The sequence below is a fragment of the Siniperca chuatsi genome, linkage group LG4 (assembly GCF_020085105.1).
Source record: "Siniperca chuatsi isolate FFG_IHB_CAS linkage group LG4, ASM2008510v1, whole genome shotgun sequence".
NCBI lineage: Eukaryota > Metazoa > Chordata > Actinopteri > Centrarchiformes > Sinipercidae > Siniperca > Siniperca chuatsi.
In genome coordinates, this window is record NC_058045.1 from 7,593,821 (window position 1) to 7,617,546 (window position 23,726).

Consider the following 23,726-nt stretch of genomic DNA (forward strand, 5'->3'; position numbering starts at 1 on the left):
TACCATGAAGAGAGAGAGTATGAAATAATTCATGTAAGATACAAAGAGTTTTTGTAGACCTCACTGCCTAAACCTGAATCAAATGGGACACCAGGTTCGCCAAAGAAAGCGAGCAAGTCAAGGCAGCAACATCTGAGGAGCCAGGAAGGAGGGGGTAACTGGAGTTCAGGATTTGTATGCCAATAAAGACATTTTACTATGTTTATAATAAGCTATCATACAATTCAGAAGGTCATTTGCAGGCAATTGCAAATTTTGTTGCATCCTTTGAAAAAAGGGAAATAAATCTTCGCTTGCCACTTACTGCCGGCTGAAGGCAGACTACACATCTGAACACCGTTAGTATGCCCCTTTTTATTGTCTTCAAGTAATGTTGTGTTGAGGAATGTAGGCTGACAGTGAGACAGGATCAAACAAATGTGGATTGACAGGTGAATTTAATTAGCATGTTTTTTTCCCCTCATTTAGCTCTGTGTTGATTTTTGATTTCTGACAGACACATCAGCTTGCACCCCCCCAAAAAAAAAGAAGACAGGCTGGGAAGTTGTTGATCTCTAAAACAGATAATGCATTTGTTTTAAGCAAAGCCCAAAAGGTGTCATGGAAGAGCAGGGTAACATGTTTGTTATTCCCCACCTTAGAAGACAGGATGTGTGTTTGACATGCTGTATCCGCATAACCGGCTAAACAGTCACCACAGAAAAATAATTGCCTTTTGCAGCTATGGCAATTCTCTGACAGGGCCTGATGAAATGTAAGCCGTTATGGTCGCATAGCATCTCTGGAATTTGAGTATGAGGCCAAATGTAAATAGCCTGTGACGGGTGGTGATGCACAGTTATGACAGGCTCTGTCTCAGTGTAGCCGAAGGTCATTCAGCTTTGCAAGAATTGTTCATCACCTGCCATGTTTGTGTTGTTACAATGGCAGATAAAATTCATTGATTTTTATTGGCTAAATGCATTTCATTTCACCACACTATGAACCCCATAATACATACATCAATGCAGCAGCATACTATATATGCGATATGGCAGAATTTGAAGCATTACTGCACCATACAAGAAGCTCCAATGATTAATGTGATACATGTGGTGTTTGGTAGTTTTCCTTTAGTGTATCCTAACCAACAGAATCACCTCTGTTATCACCACTGACTTCACAATCAACAAAAGGGAAAAGCCAGCTTCTTAACATTGGTTAACTGTTCTGTCAGATTAAGAATCTCTGAAATTGTATAATATAAAGTAAATTTTGCATTAAGTGTACACAATTTTAATTTGACCTTTTTTTTTGTATGCTAGTTCTCAATAGTTTCAAGGCAATTATTAGTGAGCATTAGAATGAATGGAGCGCGAGATTCAGTTTCCATCATCCTCTTAAAAGACACAGGTGGATGTCAAGCTGTCTGCTAATGTATGTCTGTATAAGCCGAATAATGCCTTATTACCCAAAGAAGTCATGTTTTCGGTACCGTTTGTTTGTCTGTCAGCAGGATTTTCATGAAACTTGGTGGAAGCATGTAGTATGGAGAAGAACCCATAAAATGGAGCGGATCCATAGCAAAAAAAATATTTTAAAATATTTTATGGTCGTGCTAGCTTCTCTGTCCTCTCCTCTGCGAGTTTGATTGAGGGCAGGGTTCAGCTCCTACACACACGCGCGCACACACAGCGGATAGCAGAGCAGAGAGGCCACGTTGGAGACAGCGAACCAGGTGAAGTGAAGGTAAAGTTTTTGGGTTTTTTTTAAACTCGATATTTCCAGCTGCTTTGTCCGCAGTTATTGTTACAACCACAGCACACTTGTTAAGCTAATAGCGAATTGCTACAAACAAGTTAAAACAAAAGCTGTCTGTATGTAGCCTAACTGTTTATCTTAGTTTGCCACGAATCTTAAAATTTGGCAAATTCTTGTAAACTTAGCTGCTGGCTGAGACGGCAGCCCTCCCTCCAAACCAGCCCCTGCTCTCTCTACAAGCGGTACCTGCAGGCAGTGAATCACACCAGCAGCAGAGGGAGGAGGACAGGAGGAAGGACCGATACTGACTGACTGTCTGTGTTCTTCATTCTTTCTAAACTTCACTCACTATTTTGATGTCAGGAATATTATTTATTTTACTGACATTTTAGATTTGTTTCCAGTGAGATAATATTGAATGTGTGTTGTGAACTTTACTGCTCTACAAACAATATTTAGTTATATTTAAAATATAAATAAATTCTAATCCTGTTCTGAATTATTTTTTTTTTAAAAGATAATAAAAACCCCCAATTCTTTAGAAATGAAAAAGAACTGTTAAGGGTATTGATAAAGAACCAGGCCGATAAGATAAAGATACAATGCTAATGACACCCACCCCTACAGCTGGTTAGTGGCTTCACCCTGAGTTTGGGAGGATGAGCAAATCGCATTTCAAATCCCTTCATTATAAGCCTTGTTTAACCAATGGTATTTTGTGATTGTTTTTTTTTTTTTAAGATTATTTCTTTGGGCTTTTTGCCTTTTTTATTTGATAGAACAGCTGAAGAGAGGGGATGACATGCTGCAAAAATCAACTAACGATAGGAGGAGGAAAACGTACATAAAAGTAGAGGACCTAAATATCGTTAGCCACGGAGATGCTGGTAGCCTGCGGCCAAGGGACAGCTGCAGGGGGAAGGACAGAGGACCAGGGATGAAATGTGTGCAGAAAATAGACATGTGGAGAATTCAGTCACAGATAGTGAGAGACAGACTGCGAAACATGTCTGTGACAGAGGGAGGGGGAGAGCTAGACAGAGCGCCTCGTAAAGTTAGTTTTAATAATATCATGTAGCAGAATGCAGCGCTATTCTCTGTTCTTGAGATTGAGACCTATCAGTAAAATTTATCTTTCTCTCCCAGTTTCAAAACTTGTCAGGATTTTAAAAGTTCTTGCTCAGCCTTGTGAATCCCTTCCTGTTTAGCTAGATGTTGCCTAGCAACGCCAACGGCAGGAATTCTGAGGCTCAGGAGCCAGGCTATATTTTATAATGTTTAAAACTGAAAAGTGAGATCAAAATTAGTTATGTGATATAGATGAACGACTAATACTTTTAATTTGGTTCTAAATATGGAATTGAATGGATTCCGTATAGGGTGGTTTGTGATACATCTTTGGAAGTGCACATTATAAAAAAATCCTGTATTTGTATTTATGACAAACATTAAAAGATGGAAAACCAGTAATGCACCTTTTTAGACACCCAGCATAGCCATTATTTTAATTATAAACTGTAAACATCTGTACATTTCTGATATCTTTATATTTCTTAAATGTCTTATATTAACACCAATATGTTTATCTGACCAAAACCTTCACCAATGTCAATTTTCTGAGTCTCATCAAAAACCATCAAAGATAGGAAATTAAACAGGATGTTCATATTTGAAAGAAATATTGAGCCATGTGGATTATTGGTAGAATTAATGCAATGCATTAGTCCAACAATATGACGACACATGAATAGCTATCGGGTCCCTCTGTGTTTCTGATGATCAAAAGAAATATTAGCCTAGGTATTAAGCTTCCACTGTTGAATGGAATCTAATTTACAATGTGCCTACAAGACCTTTTTATAGTAATATGAGGGGAGCATGTGTGAGGACAATGAGAGGACTATGCAATAGAATAAGAGAGAATATTAGAGAGGGCTACCATTCATATGCATGCTACAATACAGTATGCTTTTCTTTTTTTTTGTAATAATAGGACAGCGAACAAAGCCAATCTGTGACATAAAGCCTGCGATGGTACACCCACTTGTCTTTTGTCTGAGTAGCAGCATGTTATGCCAATGTTGAGTGGTCCCTGGCAAAAAATAAAATAACAAACTTGTATTTTGCTTAAAACAACAAAGTGCTCAGATTTTAGTATCCAGTTCAGTATTAGATGCCCATTGTGCTTATAATATAATGAACAGAAAACCCAAGAGAGTATGATTCATCTTCTCAAAAAGAGCACACACAATACATTAAGAACTGATAACCCTCTAAGTACGTTGGGATTTTAGCACCCAGATGGGAATAAGTAAATTTATGAATGTGGGACAGGAAACATTGAAACTCGCAAAGACCCATCTTCACCTCAGGTTGTGCTGCCTAAAATTAACCTTTGTGTTTGTCAGTTATCTGAAAAAACTTTTAATCTTTAAGTTGAGCAGTCAAACCAAGAAGAATTGAATCAAATTTGATAAGCGGCGAGAAGACCATCAAACTTGACTATCTAGAGGAAGTAAAAGTCGTAACAAGGTTTCTGTAGGTGAAGCTGCGGAAGGATCATTACCGGTTTTCAAGTCGTAACACTTAAGTCGTCACTTAAGTGTGACTTGCCAACTCAGTCAGCTGGTAACCATCTTTTACTGATTTCTTTACCAAGCAAATTGTTTCCTATGGTCTGATATAAATCAAAGTGAGGTGGTGAAGAACTTGAATGAGAAACCTGGTCAAAGGGGGGTTGCTAAAGGAATCTATTAGTGTCTGACATCAGTATAGGAAAATCATGTTAAGCACAACTGCTAATTTTCCTAGAGTTCCTAGAATCCGAGAATGAGGTCTGCAAAGAAAATGTTGCAATAATGCTGCCTGATTACTGATTTATTATTTTTTTGAGAGCTTTCAAATGTGACAGCCATTGACGATGCTGCATTGAAACCCAGCATTATGCTACTAATAATCTAGTCCTAGTTCTTTAGGTGGTATGTTCAAAAGGTGACTTGACATTTCCAGTTTTATCGATTTTTATAGATGTACATATTTAAAAACAAATGTTGGCAGTATACAATAAAGCAAAACCTCAACAAGAATGTCCACCTAACAGAATACACAATCTATAGGACATTCTAGGCTCTGTTTTGAATTCAGTTCAATGAATTATGGTTTCAGGATGAATCCCCGCCCACAACTGAGCCAGTCGGTCTTGTGGGTGGAAGTTGGTGACATTACCACCAAAGAGGTCAAAATTCCAACAACACAACTTTATTGTCAGACGGCGTTTCGGTTTGTGGCCTTCAGCAGGGTCATCATAAAACACATTAAAAAGAACATTTAAATAAGATTAGTATGAAGCAAAGGTTAAAAAAAAAAATAAAGGCAACCAATCATATACATACAAATGTATATCAGTCAATGGGACATGAACACGTAGTTGGGCTTGGATATATGGTCATGTGGCTTCAGGCCAATCACAAACTGGCAGAGAGGCAAGGGGTGTTTCCTATAACGCACAAGGGTGACACCATATTTAGTCCATAAACAAGAGAAGTGCATCTAACTGTAAATTATATATATATATATATATATATATAGTATAGAGGAGGTCTATAACCCAAAATGTGCTATATACAATGTTGCAAGTGTCTTAAAAATACAATTTAAAAGAGGAAGAGCAATGAGATACATTATAAAACAACATAAGAGATTTGGAAATATTCAAGAACTCACTTCTTCATGCTCAAAGCTTTCAATCTTTTGCTGGAGTTTTGACTCTTCAGAGTTTTTCTCTTCTCCATGCACCTTGGAAGTAGGTGAAATTGTGCCAGAAATCCCTACTCTGCTTCGACATTACCATCTGCGCCAGAGTCAGACAGATTCTGCACCAGAGTCAGACAGATCAGGATATCTTAAATAGTTAACGTCACTAGTTTAATATATTTTAAATCACTGATCCATTTGAACTGAATCCTGGAGCGTTTACTCCTTTGGTGCGGTCCGTTTGGGTCGGTGTGAACGCTGGACTCGAACTCTGGTGCAGACCACACAAACTGCTCTCTGGTCCGCCTCGAAGTGGTGGTCTCGGATCATCTGTTAATTTCTGGTGTGAACACCATTCAAACCAATCACAGGAAGCTCACCATTGTATGGGTCATTTTATTGGTTAAATGTTTTCTCTTCCTGTTTTGGTGACTGGTGAACTAGTAGCACGTTTGCTACCAAAATGACAATACAAAATGATTTTTGCATGTTTGCAATTGTGGCCCACTTACCTCACTGGTCCACTTTGCATGGCAAATGCAAACAACTCGTGGGATCTCATCAGAACCAGCCGTCTTCTGTGATAAGACCGTCTGATGGAAAAGCTCAAAATTATTTATAACAGCTGTCTTACGAGACATTCATATGTGTGGAGTAAACACATAAGAGAAAATAACCTGATAGGACCAGGACTAACCTTAGCTAATGAGTTGGGTAACTTGCTAACATAGTTACAAATGTAAGCCAGCCTTGCTTTAGGTAAAGCCGGCAGAGTCTTCAATAAATCTTCACCGCCTCAATTTTTAGTTCATTGAACACAGCCTCCACTTTTTCCGTGTGTGTGTGTGTGTCACAAGTATCCATGCTATCACAGTAATAATGCCCTCTTAATTTTGCCATGATACTGAAAAGCAAAGGCAACTCTGCATTGTAGACTAGACAGACGTCTTTGCTTCATCATCACTCTCCCCCTATACTGGGACACATCATTGTGTATAATCACTTATTTAACAAGCAAATTGTCTTTGCAACAACATGCACTCAATATTGCCATATGCTGACTGTACGCTGGCAAACGCAGTATCAGTGTTGACTAAAAATGAAGCAGACGGATACGTCAATTATATTGGTTAGGGTATAATTTAGTTCTCCTATCATAGAAAGTGGCTAACTGAAGGCAATGTTAGACTGAATAATGGCGTGGTAATGAAATTGACTCTAAATCTAAATATCAGGCTTGTACATAACAGTTTGTTGTCCTTGTATTATCTGTGGCTGTATTTTGGTCTGTAATTGTGACTAATAGTCTAATTTCCTCTCCAAAGATGCCTGATCAGAGCCTGACTGCTTTTTCAAATGCTCATATGGGCAGATTTGTCCATAATAGATGTTTCCTGTTTCCTAAAAATGCTGGCCTAAACAAAATCACATGCACTTAATATAATGAAAATACCTACTCTGTAATGGCTGTGTACACCAATCTCCTTAAAACACGACTAATACTGCCCTTCAGAAGCAACATTACATACTTTATGAGATGTCTTTGTTCTCTCTGTGCTCATATCCCCAGGTGCCTAAAGAGCAGAGGGCACACCTGAGGAGTTTTGAGCTCAAGGGTATCCTAGATAATTATTCTCTGAGCAAAAACAGAACCACTGCAGCAGAATATATGAACATCCAACAATCGATTCAAACTGCATATTGCATCCAAAAAAAAAAAGCATATTGTTCATGCACAAACACAACTTGGAATCTCGCACTGATGTTAAGAAATTTTTCATTGCAACATAACATAATGATCTATCTCAAATGTATGACTTGTGTCTCCTTAACCTAGTTTAACAGACACAGCATAATCAGCAAAGTCACATCTAACTCATCTAGCTTTTGGAGTCCATGCATACTGTAGCTGCCCAGTGACAATAAAGCAATCCACAGGAGACAAATCCTCTACAACCAGTGTACCATGCAGATAGGATATTCAACTGAGGAGGATTGGGATGACAGTGATGTATAGCCCATTTGCCATTGGGAGCATCAGTACATTTTGTGGTGTATGTTGCTCCCAATGAGTATTCTACTGCTCCACTTTTTGAATCTGCACTATTAGTGTGACTGCAAGGGTTGATATTAAAACTAATAGGCTGCTGCTGAAATACTGCCATCTGTGATGTATATGTAGCTCCACATTCCCTCAAAATGTGACCTTCTCTTAAATGTACCAGGGGTATTTTAATAGTAGCAACTTTTCTTTCTAAAAAGAAAGTAAAGGCAGGGCCAAGAGAGGGCAGGGATATAGTTATAGCATGCTGTGATATGAGATTCTGACCCATTCTGTAAGTGTGTGTGTGTGCGCGCCATTGTAAGGTAATGGTGTTACTCGGCTGACTAGCTGAAGTCACATCTAACTTTACTTTTGACACCAAAGGCCATTTGAAACAAAAGCAGTTATCCTCAGTGGCTATAGCCACTCCTCCGTTGTAGTCTTTTTTCATTATAAAACTCAGCACTGTCAAATGGTCTGCAAAGCACTATGAAATCAGTAGCCATGAATCATTAAGCCTGCACAGACTTCTGTAAACTACTGTAATAAAGTATAATGGTGCACTCCAGCCTCAAGGTCAGTCACTGTGAGAGAGACTCTGCTGTGTTGTCAACTGCATCAGCCTTCCTTTTGCACTCACTTAATCCCTCCACTGTTCACCAACCTCCTTTGGACAGCAGCACACCTTGTTCGGTTTACTTAAAAGGCAATGCAGATTATCATCTACAGGAGTTGACACCAGCTTTTTCTTGTGTAGTCATCAATGATACTTCAAAGGATTTTAAATGATATAATAGTAAATGCACATCATAATGGAGGAGAAAGGTGCATGTATTAATGACTAAAATAGAGAGAGGTGTTTTGAGTTGCAGAATTGATTTAAGTGGTTAATTGAGAAAAGGCACTGTGTTCAGCTCTGATGTGTGCCATTTTCCCAGCTTTCTCCAAACAAAGCACCAGATGAGATGGCGTCATTACCATTTCCACAAAATCATATCAGGCTATCACTTAGAAATTTGTAAGGGTAGAAGGTAATGTTGGACAGTTGGCTTTTTCTAAAAACAAAATGTATTCTTAATCACAAAAACATTCAAATCAGGCTGCAGTGGGTATGATTTATTTTCTCTGTAAAAATTAACTCACGCCTTAATCACAAAGTGGGGCTAGTGTGGAGAAGAGTATACCACCCCCTGTAAATGTGACAGTGAAATTAACCATGTCCTTTGTTTTAAAAAATATCACTGTAAAAATCAGTGTGCTGTGTGCAAATACTGTCATGTTATGTGATTGGGCGATATTGAGGTTTAAATCTTTAAACAGTTTCCTCTCACTGCCATTTGGGGAGCTGTATGCTTGCAAAGTTGGTCAATGCAACTTTAAGTAAGTTGACTTATTTGCAATATGTTGACGATCCAAAAGAAGCACTGTCTGCATCATTAGTCACTGGCTCCCTCTCTGCAGATGCACTGTGGATCATGGTCAGCTTGACTCGCCTCTGGCAAAGCCTGAAAGCGAGCTCTGACCAGCAAGGCCTCCTGGCAAGTTTCTCATTACTCCAAGTGCAGGTGTCCCACTACCCAGAATGCAACAGAAAAAGCAAAATCTCCTGCCGCTTGACACTGCACTGTATCAACTCTTAAAATGGCAGAAGTGCAGAGAAATGAGTTCACTTCACACTCTACAAGCTCCGATTTCATTAGGAAGCGCACTAGGAGCCAATTAAATCAATGTGAAGACAGGTCCAGTAATGAAATTCCTTCATGACAGGACTACATAGTGTAATACACATGAATATGAAACAGTAGCTGATGAGCTCACCATGACTAATGAAAGAGTCCTCTTTTCAGCGACTATGCTGACACTGAAATAACATGAGAAGGGGGTGGGAATGTTTACATTGTGTAATACATGTGAAACAGACCCTATGCACTGACTGCCAGAGATTATTTATTAATTCTCAAGCTCAGCAAGCCAATCACGGACTCAGAATCATATTAGTAATTTCTATTGGATACGGACTCTGACTCTTCTTATTCAGATCATGAATAAGAAAAACAGAAACTTTATCAGAATGTTAATGGGATTCATAGAGAAGATGAATGTACAAAGGGACAAGTGTTACGTTTGTATAGAACATAGTTTGCATGGTTGACTACACATGTCAATCATTTCCACCTTGGAGGTTAGTGAACACCTGGGTGAGAGACTTTCAGTTTACCACGACAGGCTGAGGAGGCGTAATTCGTACAGAATTTTTTTTAAAATATTTTGGAGGATCTGAATTTGGGGTTTGACCAAATACTAGTATCTAAGAACTGTGATAGGTATTTTGTATGTAGGGCTGAGTGGGCAGTGACAGTCAAAATATCAATTTTGTCTAAGACCTGAGGACTTGCATTGATCCCAGGTTAAAGATGAGTTAGTGAAGTAAAAGTAGTTTGAAGCCTTGCTGTATTTTTGTGTGGTTGTTTGAAAACACTGGAGTTAACATGTTGTATTATTTGAGTAATAGTGTGAGCTGATTGTTGCAGAGAGATTATGTTTCTACCAGCGGGTATTACCCAGCTCTTAAAATCTGCAATGTGTGTCTGTATATGAATGTATATGAATAATAGACTAGCATATCTCTGTTTAGGGCTAACAGTATTACAGTATATTATACATATTGTAATTGCAATCCAAATAGTACATGTTTGAGACCTTTACAGTATGTATTGCAGTTTGGTTCAACCATTTTATGAATAATGAATTGTAATTAGAGCTCTAATTATGCTTTGAAATATTCACAGGTTTTTCCTTAATAGGTCCCCTAATGCACTTGGTTGGGGTGAAAATTAAACAACAAATGACACATAAAACAGGGGGTGTGAAAGAAAAAAAAAGTCCAAATGGTTCACAGAAGCAATAAAAGGTCTCTGCCAATAATGACACACAAACATATCCAGCAGAGAGTTTAAATACACAGAGCTGTGATGAAGCAAATAGTGAGACAACAGAAGATGAGCCTTTTCAACTAATCCTTAAAACTATTTTGTGTAACTTCCATATTATATTCACAGTTGGCTGTAAACACTTGGCTATAAACCAAGATGCATGGTGGTGTAATGCTGGAAATGAAGAGTGAACTGAATGTGAAACAAACTTGTTTATTTCGTCACAACTGAAAGTAGTTTTCGCTGAGGCCCACAAAGTGTTTGCATGTGATTTTCTGTACTACCAACTACTGTAGGCATCGATCAGAATCAATCTCCGAAGTTCGTAGTACATGTAAAGAAAGAATACCTGAGCAAAAACTTCACTGAGAATTTACCATGTACATTTTAGTTAAAAGATCTCTCTCAAGACAAATAGTCTGGCTTTTTAACACTGTCCTTTTTAGCCGTGCTAGCGGCATGGCAGTATGGATGGCAATGTCAGTCTGTCGGTTAGTTGGTTGGTCCCCCGATTTGCTCCAGACTGAAATATCTCAACTACTGGATGGATTGCCATGAAAATCTTTACAGACAATGTTAAGAGTTTCAGAGGAGGTGTTAATTGATTCCATGCACCATAATCCTCTTTCAACGGACTCACTATTGTCTTCTGCTTGATTAAGGCATATAAATTCAGAACAGCTGGCTCAGCAGTAGCAGTCTGTCCATAGCATCCGCATACACACCGCTACATCTGGCATGGTAGGCCCAATTACCACAACACAGCAGTTATGATATCAAAGATCAAAGCTGCCATCAATTTCTAAAGTGACATCGAGAGACGCATGATCCGAGGCAATTACCAATTTGTTACAAGCCTCTGAGATTAGGAGGGAGAGAAGGCACTATGAAGTAGATTGCACCATCAGGTGTCAAGTGGATCTGTATGTCAATAAATATGGGCCTCCCTGGATGAATAATGATGAATTTGTAGTTTTTGCTGTTCAGGGAATCCTAAAGGTTATCAGTAAACATTCATAACACAGACAATGGCTGTGTGTGTTTGTGTGTGTGTAGTGCTGAAGTGCTGAAGAGAAGATGAGCCACTGCTATCTGTTTGGCATTTCTGTCAGTATTGGTATTTGAACTGCTGGGTAGCTCTGACAAATGCCATGGCTGTCACAGACTCGATTTTAATTACACCTGACTGGGTCTTTCAGGGGCTCAGGGTTGAACTTAATTAGCTAGCAAGCACTGAGGCTAATTCTGGCATTGGTTGGTACAACTCACACCACTTCTTCTTCTGTGGCTTTAAATTGGCATTTTAATGGTCTGTCTACACAGACTAAGAGAATTGACAAAAAAGGGAAACACAAATGGGCTCGGGTGATGGCAGGAGTCTACCTTTCAATACCAACTTGGACGTTAATGTTTGGTCGCTGTATAAATAGAGATGCTTTTAAGTGCCACAGACTATAATGGAAATGGAAACCGTTTACCATGGAGTACAAACTCAAAATCACACTAAATGTGATACCATGGCATTATAAAACAGCATTGTATGTAAGTATGGAGTATGCCAGTAGGAAGTGCTTTCAGTGATACACAGCCTGAACAATGGCCTTTTTGTCTTGTAAGGAGTTCGATGGAATTCTTCACTGGCCATTTTACGCAAATGAAGTGTTTGGAAATATGAAAATATAAAAAGACTAACAAAAGAAACCAAACAGTGGAAAAAAAAGAGTGAGAGAGTGCTTGGCGACAAAAACATAGACATAATGCCTACGGGTAACCAATAACTATTTCTACTCTAAAGAAAGCGTGTATAATAATATCAGGAAGACTTTTTATATTTTACCAGTTTCTTAAAATGGAACAAGTTTTCAGTTAAGTGGAAACACAGAAGTACAGAACAGTCTTCAGGCAATAGTGTATCCGTGACACTCCAATTTCAGCTATAGCACACTGACAACTTTAGATAATACAGAGACCAGAGTATCCCAATAGCTCTACCTGCATATGACAAGGCCATAGCCATGATTAAGTGGTTGGTACATTTTAATGAACACAAAGCCATCCAAGTAGAAGGTGATTTTAATTGAAATCTCCTTCTGTTTAATCACTTAACATATCCAGAGGGGAGAAAAAAAGTCAGTCCTGAGGAGATATTGGAGGTGAACGATGTTCAGCGAACAAGTAATTCTGTTTTACTGACTAGACTGGTCTTTACCCAGAGTGACTTGCTGTAGTTTTTGTTGTCTTTACTTTTCTGATATGACACAATTTCGTAACGCTCTCCACCTCTCTTCTTTATCCATTTCCCCTCAACATCATCACCGAAGACTAAAAGAACAGCCCAGATTGTTGCTGTTGCTCATTTTCACACTGTTCACACCAACCACTTCACAGAAAAGTAAAAACAAAATTTGGAAAGCAACTAAGAAAAATAACTATTTAATTACAAATGCAGTGTGCTGGAGCCTTGCAATATCATGTAAGTTTTATGTTCAAGGTTCATCAGTTTTTACCAGCTAAAATATTTACTACACACTTCAAACACGTGGCACCAACTGCAAAGAAGCCGCAGATTTTGGTTCTTCCACAAACGTCTGAATTAAAAAAAACATGATCCAGTGCGATGTTATACCAAAAAACAATAATTTATTATTATTTCTTTCGCAAAGATCACCATTATCACACATTTTACGTGGCTACAAATGTGCCAACTACGCATTACTTGAAATTAGACCATTGACATTGAATCAAAACAAATACAGGGATCGATTTTTAAAATTTACAATATTTCAGTTAAAAATGAGGCATTTGGATGGGTATACTGTACATGTAACTGAACTATAAAGTCTGTTGATAAATGGCAACCCATTCATTTCACCAGTTTAGTTTTTCAATGATCTAATATGCTGTGTTCTGAGTCCTGCTCAGTGGCAATCATCCTAACACAAGTTAATGTGGCCGCAAACATAATTCATAACAACTATACAATATCTATCAATTTTTCCAGTTACTAAAAACTCAAATTATACAATGTATGAGTAAGGCTGAATAACACCTCTCTGTTGCACAGAGCGATCCAGAGAGTTTGTTTGTGTATGAAATTAGTTTGCCACACAAACGTACCATTGATTCAGTTTTTGCTGTTAAGGCTATGCTGAGTAAAGGTGTATGTGGAGAGTAAAAATGGTGTAAAAATACTGGTATGTAAAAGCTATGAGCAGGTCCATCTGTTGTTGAATATGTAGGAAAAAAAATCCAAATTATTAAGCAAAAATAAAACTGAATACAAAATGTTTTACCCAAAGCTGCAAGCAATACAAAGCAAGCTGCAGCACTGGTCATGAGTCAGAGCTTTTTGGACTCTTGGGATATTTGTCTTCCTTTTACATGAAAAAAAATCTCAAACTATTTTAGAAGTATAGTACATAGTACATAATAGTACTATTACATCCTTCCTGTGTCCACAAAGTTGTTTTTCCATTGACCTGTCAGTGTAGCAGCTTAGTATTGTTTCCTTGTTTGTAGCTTTGTAAGAAAAGTGGCTCAAGTTCACAAATTACAGAATCAACATTGAACAAGAGTTTCACTGTAACATGAGGTATTGAACTTTTAAAAAAGATGCTTTTATAAAATTGCTGATGATAAAAATTATATTAGCAAAAGTTATTTGTTGACCAGAAATCTTTGCTGATATTAACAATTTACAATGTTCAGTAATCTAAAACCTCAAGGATTCCGCCCCCCCCAAAAAAACATATGGCATTCTGAGGTGAAACACTTCATGAGTTTTGAGGCGATCTTTTCCCTTTCAGGTCATTGGATTTATTTCAAATTTATTACATTTTAGGGATTGAACACATTTTTGCTGTTTATACTCAATCTTTTATTAGGAGCAAGTTATATAGAACTATGATTGGAATGTGTGATATTTGTCCCTTTAAAGCTGAAATTTGTACCTTATTTTTTTTTCAGAGACCCTGCCCTCTGCCTGTAGTTTATTAGTTTGCTGTGTTCGGGACATTTCTGGGTGTCAACCTTTGGGCAGTGGTGTGTAGCCCCTAGCCAGTCAGAAAATAATGTTTTATTTCTCCGATTCACTGCTTTGTTCTTACTAACGCCGCTCTCTCTCTGAGCTGGGGAGGAGGGCCCAACTTTGAACAAACAGCAATGGACAAATCCTACAAAGGACGCGGAAGTGCTGTGATGTGCCCAAAGTCCTGCCCGCTTCCTTTCGGCACCCATGTTAACCAATTGCTCAGCAGCGATAGTTTCGCCGTCTGGTCTAATTGTTCCACATGCTGCGAGCGAATCTGGCAAAAAAAAAAACCCTACTTATAAACGATCTGATTCTGATAAATAATATCCCATGCTTGCCAACCCTTTTGATTTCTCTGACCCTCTCCTCGCTGTTCTCCTGGAGTTATCCCCCCCCCCAATGATGAAATATCAAGATCTGCCCATCCACTAGGCTATATTTATTAGAAATAGTATCACAGCTGTTTGATTGTTTTTTAAATTACGTACTTATTCCACATATTTGTCAGTTGTCTCTAAACAGAGAGAGACACACACACAAGCCTGTGTGTGTTTCCCTTTCCGCAGATCATCACACAAGGCGATCTTTTTAACTTCACTGTTGCAGAAGAAGCGAGGCCCTGCAGAAACACATAAAAAGCTTTAAGTTATAAATTCATGAGGTTATTATAAAGCTCTTTATTGAGATTAGAAAAGAGCAGAGGAGCAGAATCGCTTGTTGACCGGTGCGGAGAAATGCACTTCTGGTGTGAATTGCCAGGCTCGCAGGAGAAATGACCTAGCGTGGCTCTTCCGCCTCCTGTGTGTCCCTGGCGTTATTCTGCCTTTAAGCCATTAGAATTTTATGATATCTATATGGTTGATTATTAGACTTTATGGCTAGTTGGACTTCCAGTCCAAGTCTATGCACTGATAGTCCGCAACATAATTTCACTACCTCTCGACAACATTGAGTTATTTATTTCAGCTTTAAAGGGTAAGTAGATCTGGTTATTAAAGGACCATTAAAAAAAGTTAGTGAAAGGCAGGAGACCCACTGATTTATTGTGTGTTGCAACTGGCAAGTGTACATAATACACAAAAGGAAATACTTAACTTTTCTTAAGATGCTCATACAACTATTTTGAGTTATATGGTTACAACATAAATATGAAAATAGAATTGAAAAGATAAACATGTTTAGAGTGAAGTATTAAAATAATTATATAGTCATAATTTCATAGAAAAAATGTTTTTTCCACAGAGGGATGTGAAAAACAATGCTGAAAAACATGAAGAAAATGCCATGACACCACTGATAAATTCTTTACAAAATGCTTTTTGGGTTACAAAGTGTGAAAAATAGTCCTATTGTCCTCATAAAAATGCCACATTGAACGAGGCAAGTATATTATACCACATGGGGTAGAATGTGTGTGGGTTTTTTTTTTTATACAGTAGTGACTGATAGGAAGGCGTTGTGCACCTTTGCTTCCTCAGGGGCTTTAGTACCATGAGTCATCAGCTCCTGGATGGTCATCCAGTTGTCCAGGATCTTCTTGTTGCGTTTCTTCATCATCTTCTTGTGGCTGAGCTCTATAATGCTGACTTCCTTGCGACCCTCGCTGCTGCTCTGAGGGTTCTCCTTCAAGCTTTCTAGCCGACTACGCTGCATGAACTCTCGTCTTTTCCTCTGTTCTTTTGCTCTGACCAGGTGCTGCTTTCTTTCCTCTTTACTCCAGTACCTCCCCATCTTCATTTCACTCATTGCATCATCATCCGTGGTCATTCCTCCACTACGCTCTTCTTTAATCTTTAGGGCTCTCTCCCTCAGGATCTTGTCTCTCACAGGCCTCTTGGTAATGTAGCGTGTGCCGTCGCTGCGGATCTTGACCTTCCACTCCATCTTGGGCTCATTAATGGGCCTCTGAGGCTCTTTGCAGACACTGAGGAGGCTGAGCTGGCTCTGAGCATACTCGACAGCTGAGCGCTGCTGGATCAGCTGCATGTAGCTCTGGTAGTGGCGGGCATGAGCTGGGATGTTGACCTGCCTCTGCTGGGAACTGTGGGATGGAGAGAAGTAAGGAATGTGGGAAGCGCGTGGCTTTAATTTCCCACCGCTCACCTCCTCAGCCTGAAGTGTCTGGTTCAACTCAGAAGGATTGTTGTGGTCAGGGCTGCTGCCTTTGCCTGGGACTGGAGCACGGTATGCTGGGATGGGGCTTGGGCTAAGAGAAGGGCCAGTGGCAAGGCCACTGCAAAGGTTCCTCTGGTTGGTGAGACTAACCATCCTCTGGAGTGAGTGCTCTGGGGAGCGGTCCATTGCCAGAGGGGTGCTCCGTGAACTCTCCGCTGTGTTATAGGCACTGGAGCTGTCCTTGTCTGATTTCTCCAGCCTCTCATTAATGTCGGCCAGCTTACCCCTTGTGGGCTCACTCCGATGGAGGTTTTTGGTTGAGGGTGCAGAGTGGCCAGTGGAGGGAGACTGCTGGCCCTTACGAAGGTTATGGGCCTGCATGATGTTCTGACATTCAAGCTCGATGCTGCGCAGCTCCTCGTTGAGCATACGTAGCTCATGCTGTACGCCGCCCTGCTCCCCCACGCTGCACTCAATGGTGCTGCGGCGGCTGTAGAACAGGTCGTACTCACCGCTGTTACGTATCTGACACTTCAGCTCCAAGAGCTGCTGGAAACGATCACCCTCCGTCACATCATCGTCCTCATCCTCTTTGTCCTCCAGCCGCATAGAGCTGGTGGTACAGTGCGTGTCCCGATTGTCTCTTAGGCACTGGGACAGACGTCTCTGGATGTGTGCCAGGACATTATGCTCTGAGCTCTCCATTCTGTCTTTTATACTCAGTACACTGTCCTTATGATGAGGGAGTGTGGAGCAGGTGGGCTTGTCATCTTCTGCTCTCTAAAATAAATAAGATGAACAAGACCAGCCTGAAATACTTGTTTTTAGATGGCACATGCATGCATTTTAATGATCCACGTAATGATTTCTGTTTATTAGCACTTACTGAAAACTTGTATGTAAGCCTGTTTTTGATTATTAGCATGTGTAAGTATGTTATACTGTATATGGTAATGGACTTTGAAAGGTATTCTGATGTTTTTGGTATAGTTTTCTGTTTCACCTTCCTTTTTTATGGAATGAGGACATAACAAAAAGTCACCAGAACTACAGTATTTAAGAGTTCAAAAAGTGCAACCCTATTCTGCATTCTCCTGAAGGATTACATATGCTGTCGTGCGTAACTGTTTTACAGCTCTGTTACTTAAGGGATTGTTTCCTCTCTGCCATGTCTTTGAAGTTCCATTTATATGGATTTTTGTAGCATGCTATCCTCCCAACAAAACTGAATTTTAAATTATGATTACTAATGTTTGGAATTTAAATGGTTCAACGGCCCCCTTGCATAAATATTCATAATCTTTATTTTATATTCATATTTCAAAGGGCAAAACTTGTTTTCACTGTTTGACTTTCTTAGCAAATGAAGAGTTGAATTCCATCTCTGACACCAGATAGATCTGGCTAATACTGACTGTGAATAATGACCTAATACAGTCAAAGCAATTATTGGTCAGTGTGATCATAACTCAGAGGGAAGGTTAACTTAAATCTATTGCTTTTTGACTCACTAGTTTTTAGGGGCTTTATTCTTATTGAACAGAGCAAATAAAAAGAAACAGGCTTTCCAGAGTTTCTTAAACCCAGATAAAGCTTTGTCATTGCCTCGCTAATCCAGTTACGCAAAGCATATGTTTTGCTGCTGTCTGACCTGTTCATTCTCCTGCTCCTCCTGTAAGGCAGCCAATTCCATCTCCTCTCTCTGCTGCTCCTCCAACATTTCCATCTTCAGCTGCTCCAGGAACTCACTGTGCTCATCATCCAGCCAGGCCTCCTCCAGCTAAGGGTGAATGAAGAAGGGAAGCATATGAAGGGAGGGAGAGAAAGGGGCAAGTGTTATTTGTCAAGGCCTAAAGCTTGTGGCGACACAGTGTCTAAAAACAAATAGTTGGGTGCCCAAATGGGATTTTCTGAAAAAAAAAAGAAAAAAAAACAGGCATCGTTTTGAAATAAGAAGTGTTGTTTGACTGATATGCAGTTCCCTATTTCTTATCCAACACCCCTCATCTTTAAAATATGCATTCTAATCTTAAAATAAAGCTAATGCAATTTAATAGACATAAGACTGCCACCTTTGACCTATTTGCTCCCCACCATCCATCATCTGTTTGTCTGCCCAATGTGAACCAAATGGGATCCATATCTGAAGACTTTACAACTGAGAGACACATTTAATTATAAAGAGTCTACTATTGCTCCTGGCCCATCTGCACTGCGGCAGAGTCCTTTCGCTTATTCGCCATCGGCCTTGGGCCTGAACTCACTCCACATTAGCATGCCATTAGCTTTTATGGCTTACTGTTGGAAGTCAATTACAGTGGCGCTACATAAAAATAAAACATGATGAGGTGTCTCAGTGGTGGCTTCCACTAGGAATGGTTGTGGCAGTGGGGAGGGTTGGCTACCCCAGACTGCTAAGGTTTAGCAAATATATTGTAAATGCCCATGTTAGGCCCATGGTAGGCATTTCAGTCAGTGGCAGAAAGATACAGTATGTCAGTGTAAGTGTCTAACCTGCATCTCAGGTCTGGCAACCAGCAGCACGATGTTCCTACACTCATCATTGGAGAGTGCAGCCATAGCTTCCTCTCTGTCTTGTACATCTTGGCCATTAATCTGAAGATGACATACAAACATGATTACCACACTCACACAAGTCAGACGCAAACATTTGAACACAGGCACATACACTGAGACCAGCTTCATCCTCTCAATACAAAAGCGGCACTGCACAATAATGCCTTCTTTCCCAGGGAAATTATAAACACTCTGTGCTGCTCCCTAATACAAAGCAGGACCCAGCAGTGGTTATGAATGGGACAGTGGCCGTGGGCCGACGGAGCTGTTGTGTTCACCAAAGTATCCGGCAGCGTACATACATCTAGTGGTACAATTAACTGGCCACTGACAGGGGGCGTCCATCTTTTTGCAGGCAGAGTAATGGCCCTGTCACTGGTGGATAATAGTGCCAGAGTACTGGTCTGCCTCACAAACACACACCCCCTCTCCTGGCTTGAATCAGTCACACAACACATGGTAGACAATTAGACCAACAGTGCTTATGCATACTAACACCCCCCCCCCCCGCATCTAATAATTGCTTGAGCAGACTATTTACTTCTCCCTTGACTTTATTCCCATTTCCTCTCTCATAATGCATTACTGTACTTATTAAAAGACAATTTCTGCATAGAATACTACTGTGTGCTTCTCAATTCATAGACCTTCACTTCATCTGCCATTCATACTATAACTTCTTCACTGTCAGTGTTAGAATAGTTCATATTACCTATTTGTGGCATAGTAAATGACCTCTCCCTCTGCACTAATGAATATTTTTCATATTAACAATGTACCAATGACTCTGTAAGGTGTTGGAACCCACAGAGAATTATCACCCAACTCTGCTGTTGTCCCCACTCCCCATCTCTACCGAGCTTTTGAGCCTCTTTTAGCTTGTTGTTTTGGTTTTCTGAGCCTGCAAACTTCATTCTCATCAATCACGTTTCCAGCAGCAGTAGGGAACTGTTTTTAGTGAAAAGATCCGTATAAAACCACTGTACGCCACCTATCACCAAACTGCAGACAGATAAAACTTTGCGACTGAACATAGTGAACACCTAGCATGTTACAGAGCCCGATACTTCCCCCAGGAGTTAGTGGTGGCTAAAAAACTGATCAATATCAAAACTAACGTTGCTCTGTCTACTGAATGTGTAAAAAGGCAGTTGTTTTTAGCTTATTTTGCTGCCCCCAAGTGGCCAAAATACATCCATTAATGCAGCTTTAACATTAAAATTAGAAGCTCTGACTAACCTACACAAAATCAATAATTACCCACAGAGGCAACACTATCTACCCTCAGCCCTAACTGCCTCTTCTTGTCGGTGACAGAATTCCTCTGAATGTCAAGCCTGAAGATGAAGCTAGGGGCTAATAACAGTCATAGCCTCTCAGCTATCCCACAGGAGGCAGTGAGCTGCAGCACAGCGCCATCCTGAACCAGAACTCTTAAAAACCCCTGTTGGTGCTGAGTCAGTAACTAAAACAGCCAGGGGGGCATTTCTCCCCCTCTAACAGTCACAGCGGGGGTGAGTTCCCCCTTTAATGTGCTGCCATTAAAAATGAATGGGCTCTCGTGCTGCGAGACAGTGGTTGAGCACGACAAAATAAAAGCAGCATTTTATGTTGAATCTAATGAGAGTTTGTGTAGAGGGGTGAGAGAGAGGGTACTACTGTACCTGTAAAATTCGATCCCCCTCTCGGATGCGTCCATCTCTGGCAGCAATGCTGTTTGGACTGATCTGTGAAGGTAGAGGGAACAAAATAATGCCTCTAAAACACTTTCAATCTTCATTCAAGAGACTCAAGGAGTGCCTGAAAATGTTTTAACTCATTATGAAGACCTCACTCAGCTAGACATGTCTAGACTGTTATCAACAATGTGAGCAACACACAATAGGCTGCTGCCATGGGAAGACCTTTGATGTTAAATGGCTTTCCTGTAGCTGCCTAGTCAGTTTTCAGTCATTTTAGCCCTGAACAAAAGCCCCAACAATCTGAGTTATCACCTTTTATCATTTAAGTCCTCAATTGTACCCACCTCAGTTGTTATATCTGGCAGGTTTATATAGCACAAGCCTCTGCATATAGCATTTATAGCCTGTAACTCAACCTCAATACATGATGCACCTGCCCCTTCTGTAACTAATGCCAGTGAACAAGAGGGCAGGACACTCTTTCATCGGTCAATCAATCTGCGTCTGGGGCCATTCGTTTCACTCTCTCCTATCACGTGGGATCTCGGGGGTGGGGGGTGGGGGGGGGGGCACTCCATCTTCCTGATAGTCCACTCCTACACAGAGGAGCACTCATTAAACTGGGAGGGAGGGAGGTCACTAGACAGGAATGGGGGTAGGACTGGAGGTAACAGAGCAAATTGAAGGTAATCTTTCTGCAGTTATGGGGAGAGCACCCAAAACCTGAATGAAAATATATATATACCTAAATAACCTACAACTGAAAAGTGAAATATTGGAAAATACAGGAATCTGTTAATTCTTGAAGATATAATTTTCAGTGGCGAAATGGCTGTGGTTACAGTTTTACCACACAGCAAGAAGCTCTTGGGTTTGACTCTCAGCTTTGGTCCTTTCTGTGTGCAGTTTGCTTTTCTCACTGTTTGAACGGAAGAAATGGATCTGGGGGAAACATAAACAAGAGGTGGAAGTTGGATTGAAAACTCTATATTTCCCATTAGTGTGAATGAGTGTGACTGGTGACCTGTCCAGGATGGACCCTATGCATGCTGAAATAGACTCCAGCCCCCTGTGCCCCTGAATAGAATTAAACAGGTGTAGAAAATGGGTGGACATGTAGACTATGGAAATGTACTTTTTCTGCTCATGCTTCTGAAATATTTAACCAGTGTACTGTGAGACACAATGGAAACAAGGGGAAATTAATTTAAATAACAGAGTAAAAAACAATGTGGCCATTCATCAAGGTCTACAAAGTTGGGAAATTTAGCTTGTTTTAAAATGACCTTGCATTGTTCTTAACTCCACCTTGATGTGTTCTCACTACTTATGCAAGATCAGAGCACATAACACATCCTGTATACAGTGACATTCAGCCACCTCATCTAAATGCAGCACACACCTCTTAGCTCTACTTTTTTGCAGAGCAACACTTAAGGATGCTGCCAGGAGCCACAGACCACAGTGATTTATATTCTGCTCAGCTCTCAAAGCGAACACCTTGCAGGGTCCGAGTCAACTTCAAACGAATTGGAGAGAAAGTTGAGCAGAATGGAGAGCAGTATTTTCTATGCTTCCAACAAGTCTATTTGCTAACATGTATCTCACAGCTTGCTTGTTGGTGTCAGCTGTACTAAAAGGACTGGGTGAACAACTTAGACAAGACCAGAAAGCATTAATTTTTAGTTTTTTTTCTGTCTTGGCAGTCATTTCATGTTGGTAACTGAAACTGTAATCATGCAGTTAGAACATGCCAAACTATTCAATAATGTCATTTGTGGTTGATAAAGGGGTTCAATTTCAAAATTACAATACCCAATAGAGAAACCTGTTTTGCTCACATGAATACTAAAGTATTTCATAAATTGAAAGATGAATATTAAATGTCAAAATTGATTTAGTCTTGGAAATCTAGCTCCCTCAGTTGTTTAGGCATTTTATTGAGGCAGCCTGATCTGGCCATGATGATTGTCTGTTTCTACAACAGTGTATGATATGTAAATGTGAGACTTCAAAGAACTGAAATATAAAAGAGTCTGTAGAATATGCATATATCTTTTGCCCCAAGAGTATTAATATTTTCATTTTTCAAACAGCTAGCAGTCCTAAATGTGGTGGTTGGCAAAAAAACTAGCAGGAGGTGGATATATGTATGTTGCAGAGTGGGGAAAGATAAGATTCTGTGTTTAGAGACTTCCCGAATGAAAAACAGTGTGAAAAGTTAGTGCTTCCTGATGGCAAACAAAGTTGGAAAATGCAACATCCATGATCTTATATGACGTAAATGAACCCTTTCAACGAAAGTCATTCAAGTCTATCATCTCTAAGGGCAAGTTATCTACTCACCTCACTGACATAGATTGCCACATCCTCCTCTTCATCTGTTCTGTAGCACAGAGTTAGCCCCAGCTTCTCTTGGCTGTTGAGTCGACACAATTCCACTTCCTATGCAGAGAAGAGGGAAAATACAATAAATGTAAAAACAAGACTACTACGAGTCTACAGCCTACATGCCAGGCATGCATCGCTGATGGTTTGTGACAGTTTCACAGGTATTGAAGGGGGGAATGAATGTCTGTATGAAATTTCATGGCAATCTATCCAATAGTTGTCGAGACATTTCACTCTGAACCACAAATGTCACCTCATGGTGGCGCTAGTGGAAAGGTCAGTGGATCACCAAACTTATTGGGATTCATTCTCTGGGGACCATGAATGTCTGCACAAAATGTAATGGCAATCCATTTTATAGTTGTTCAGATATTTCAGTCTGGACTAAATGACTGAAGGAGCGACAGACATTGCCATCCTTGAAGCAAAGCAAGTTGAACATTTAAGGATATAGAGGACAT

General features: G+C 40.0%; 1 protein-coding gene across 3 annotated transcripts in view; it reads right to left on the minus strand.

Moving 5' to 3' along the window:
* Positions 1–13,086: 13,086 nt before the first annotated feature.
* Positions 13,087–23,726, minus strand: part of LOC122874554 (PDZ domain-containing RING finger protein 4-like) — a 123,325-nt gene continuing 112,685 nt past the window's right edge. For all 3 annotated transcript variants that reach the window (XM_044192577.1, XM_044192578.1, XM_044192579.1), the window contains 5 exons: positions 23,221–23,319; positions 20,857–20,919; positions 19,130–19,231; positions 18,267–18,395; positions 13,087–17,395 (listed from right to left, as the gene is read on the minus strand). In XM_044192577.1, coding sequence (XP_044048512.1) covers positions 15,929–17,395; positions 18,267–18,395; positions 19,130–19,231; positions 20,857–20,919; positions 23,221–23,319 — 1,860 coding nt within the window. In that variant the 3' untranslated portion in view covers positions 13,087–15,928. The remainder of the gene's footprint in view (positions 17,396–18,266; positions 18,396–19,129; positions 19,232–20,856; positions 20,920–23,220; positions 23,320–23,726) is intronic.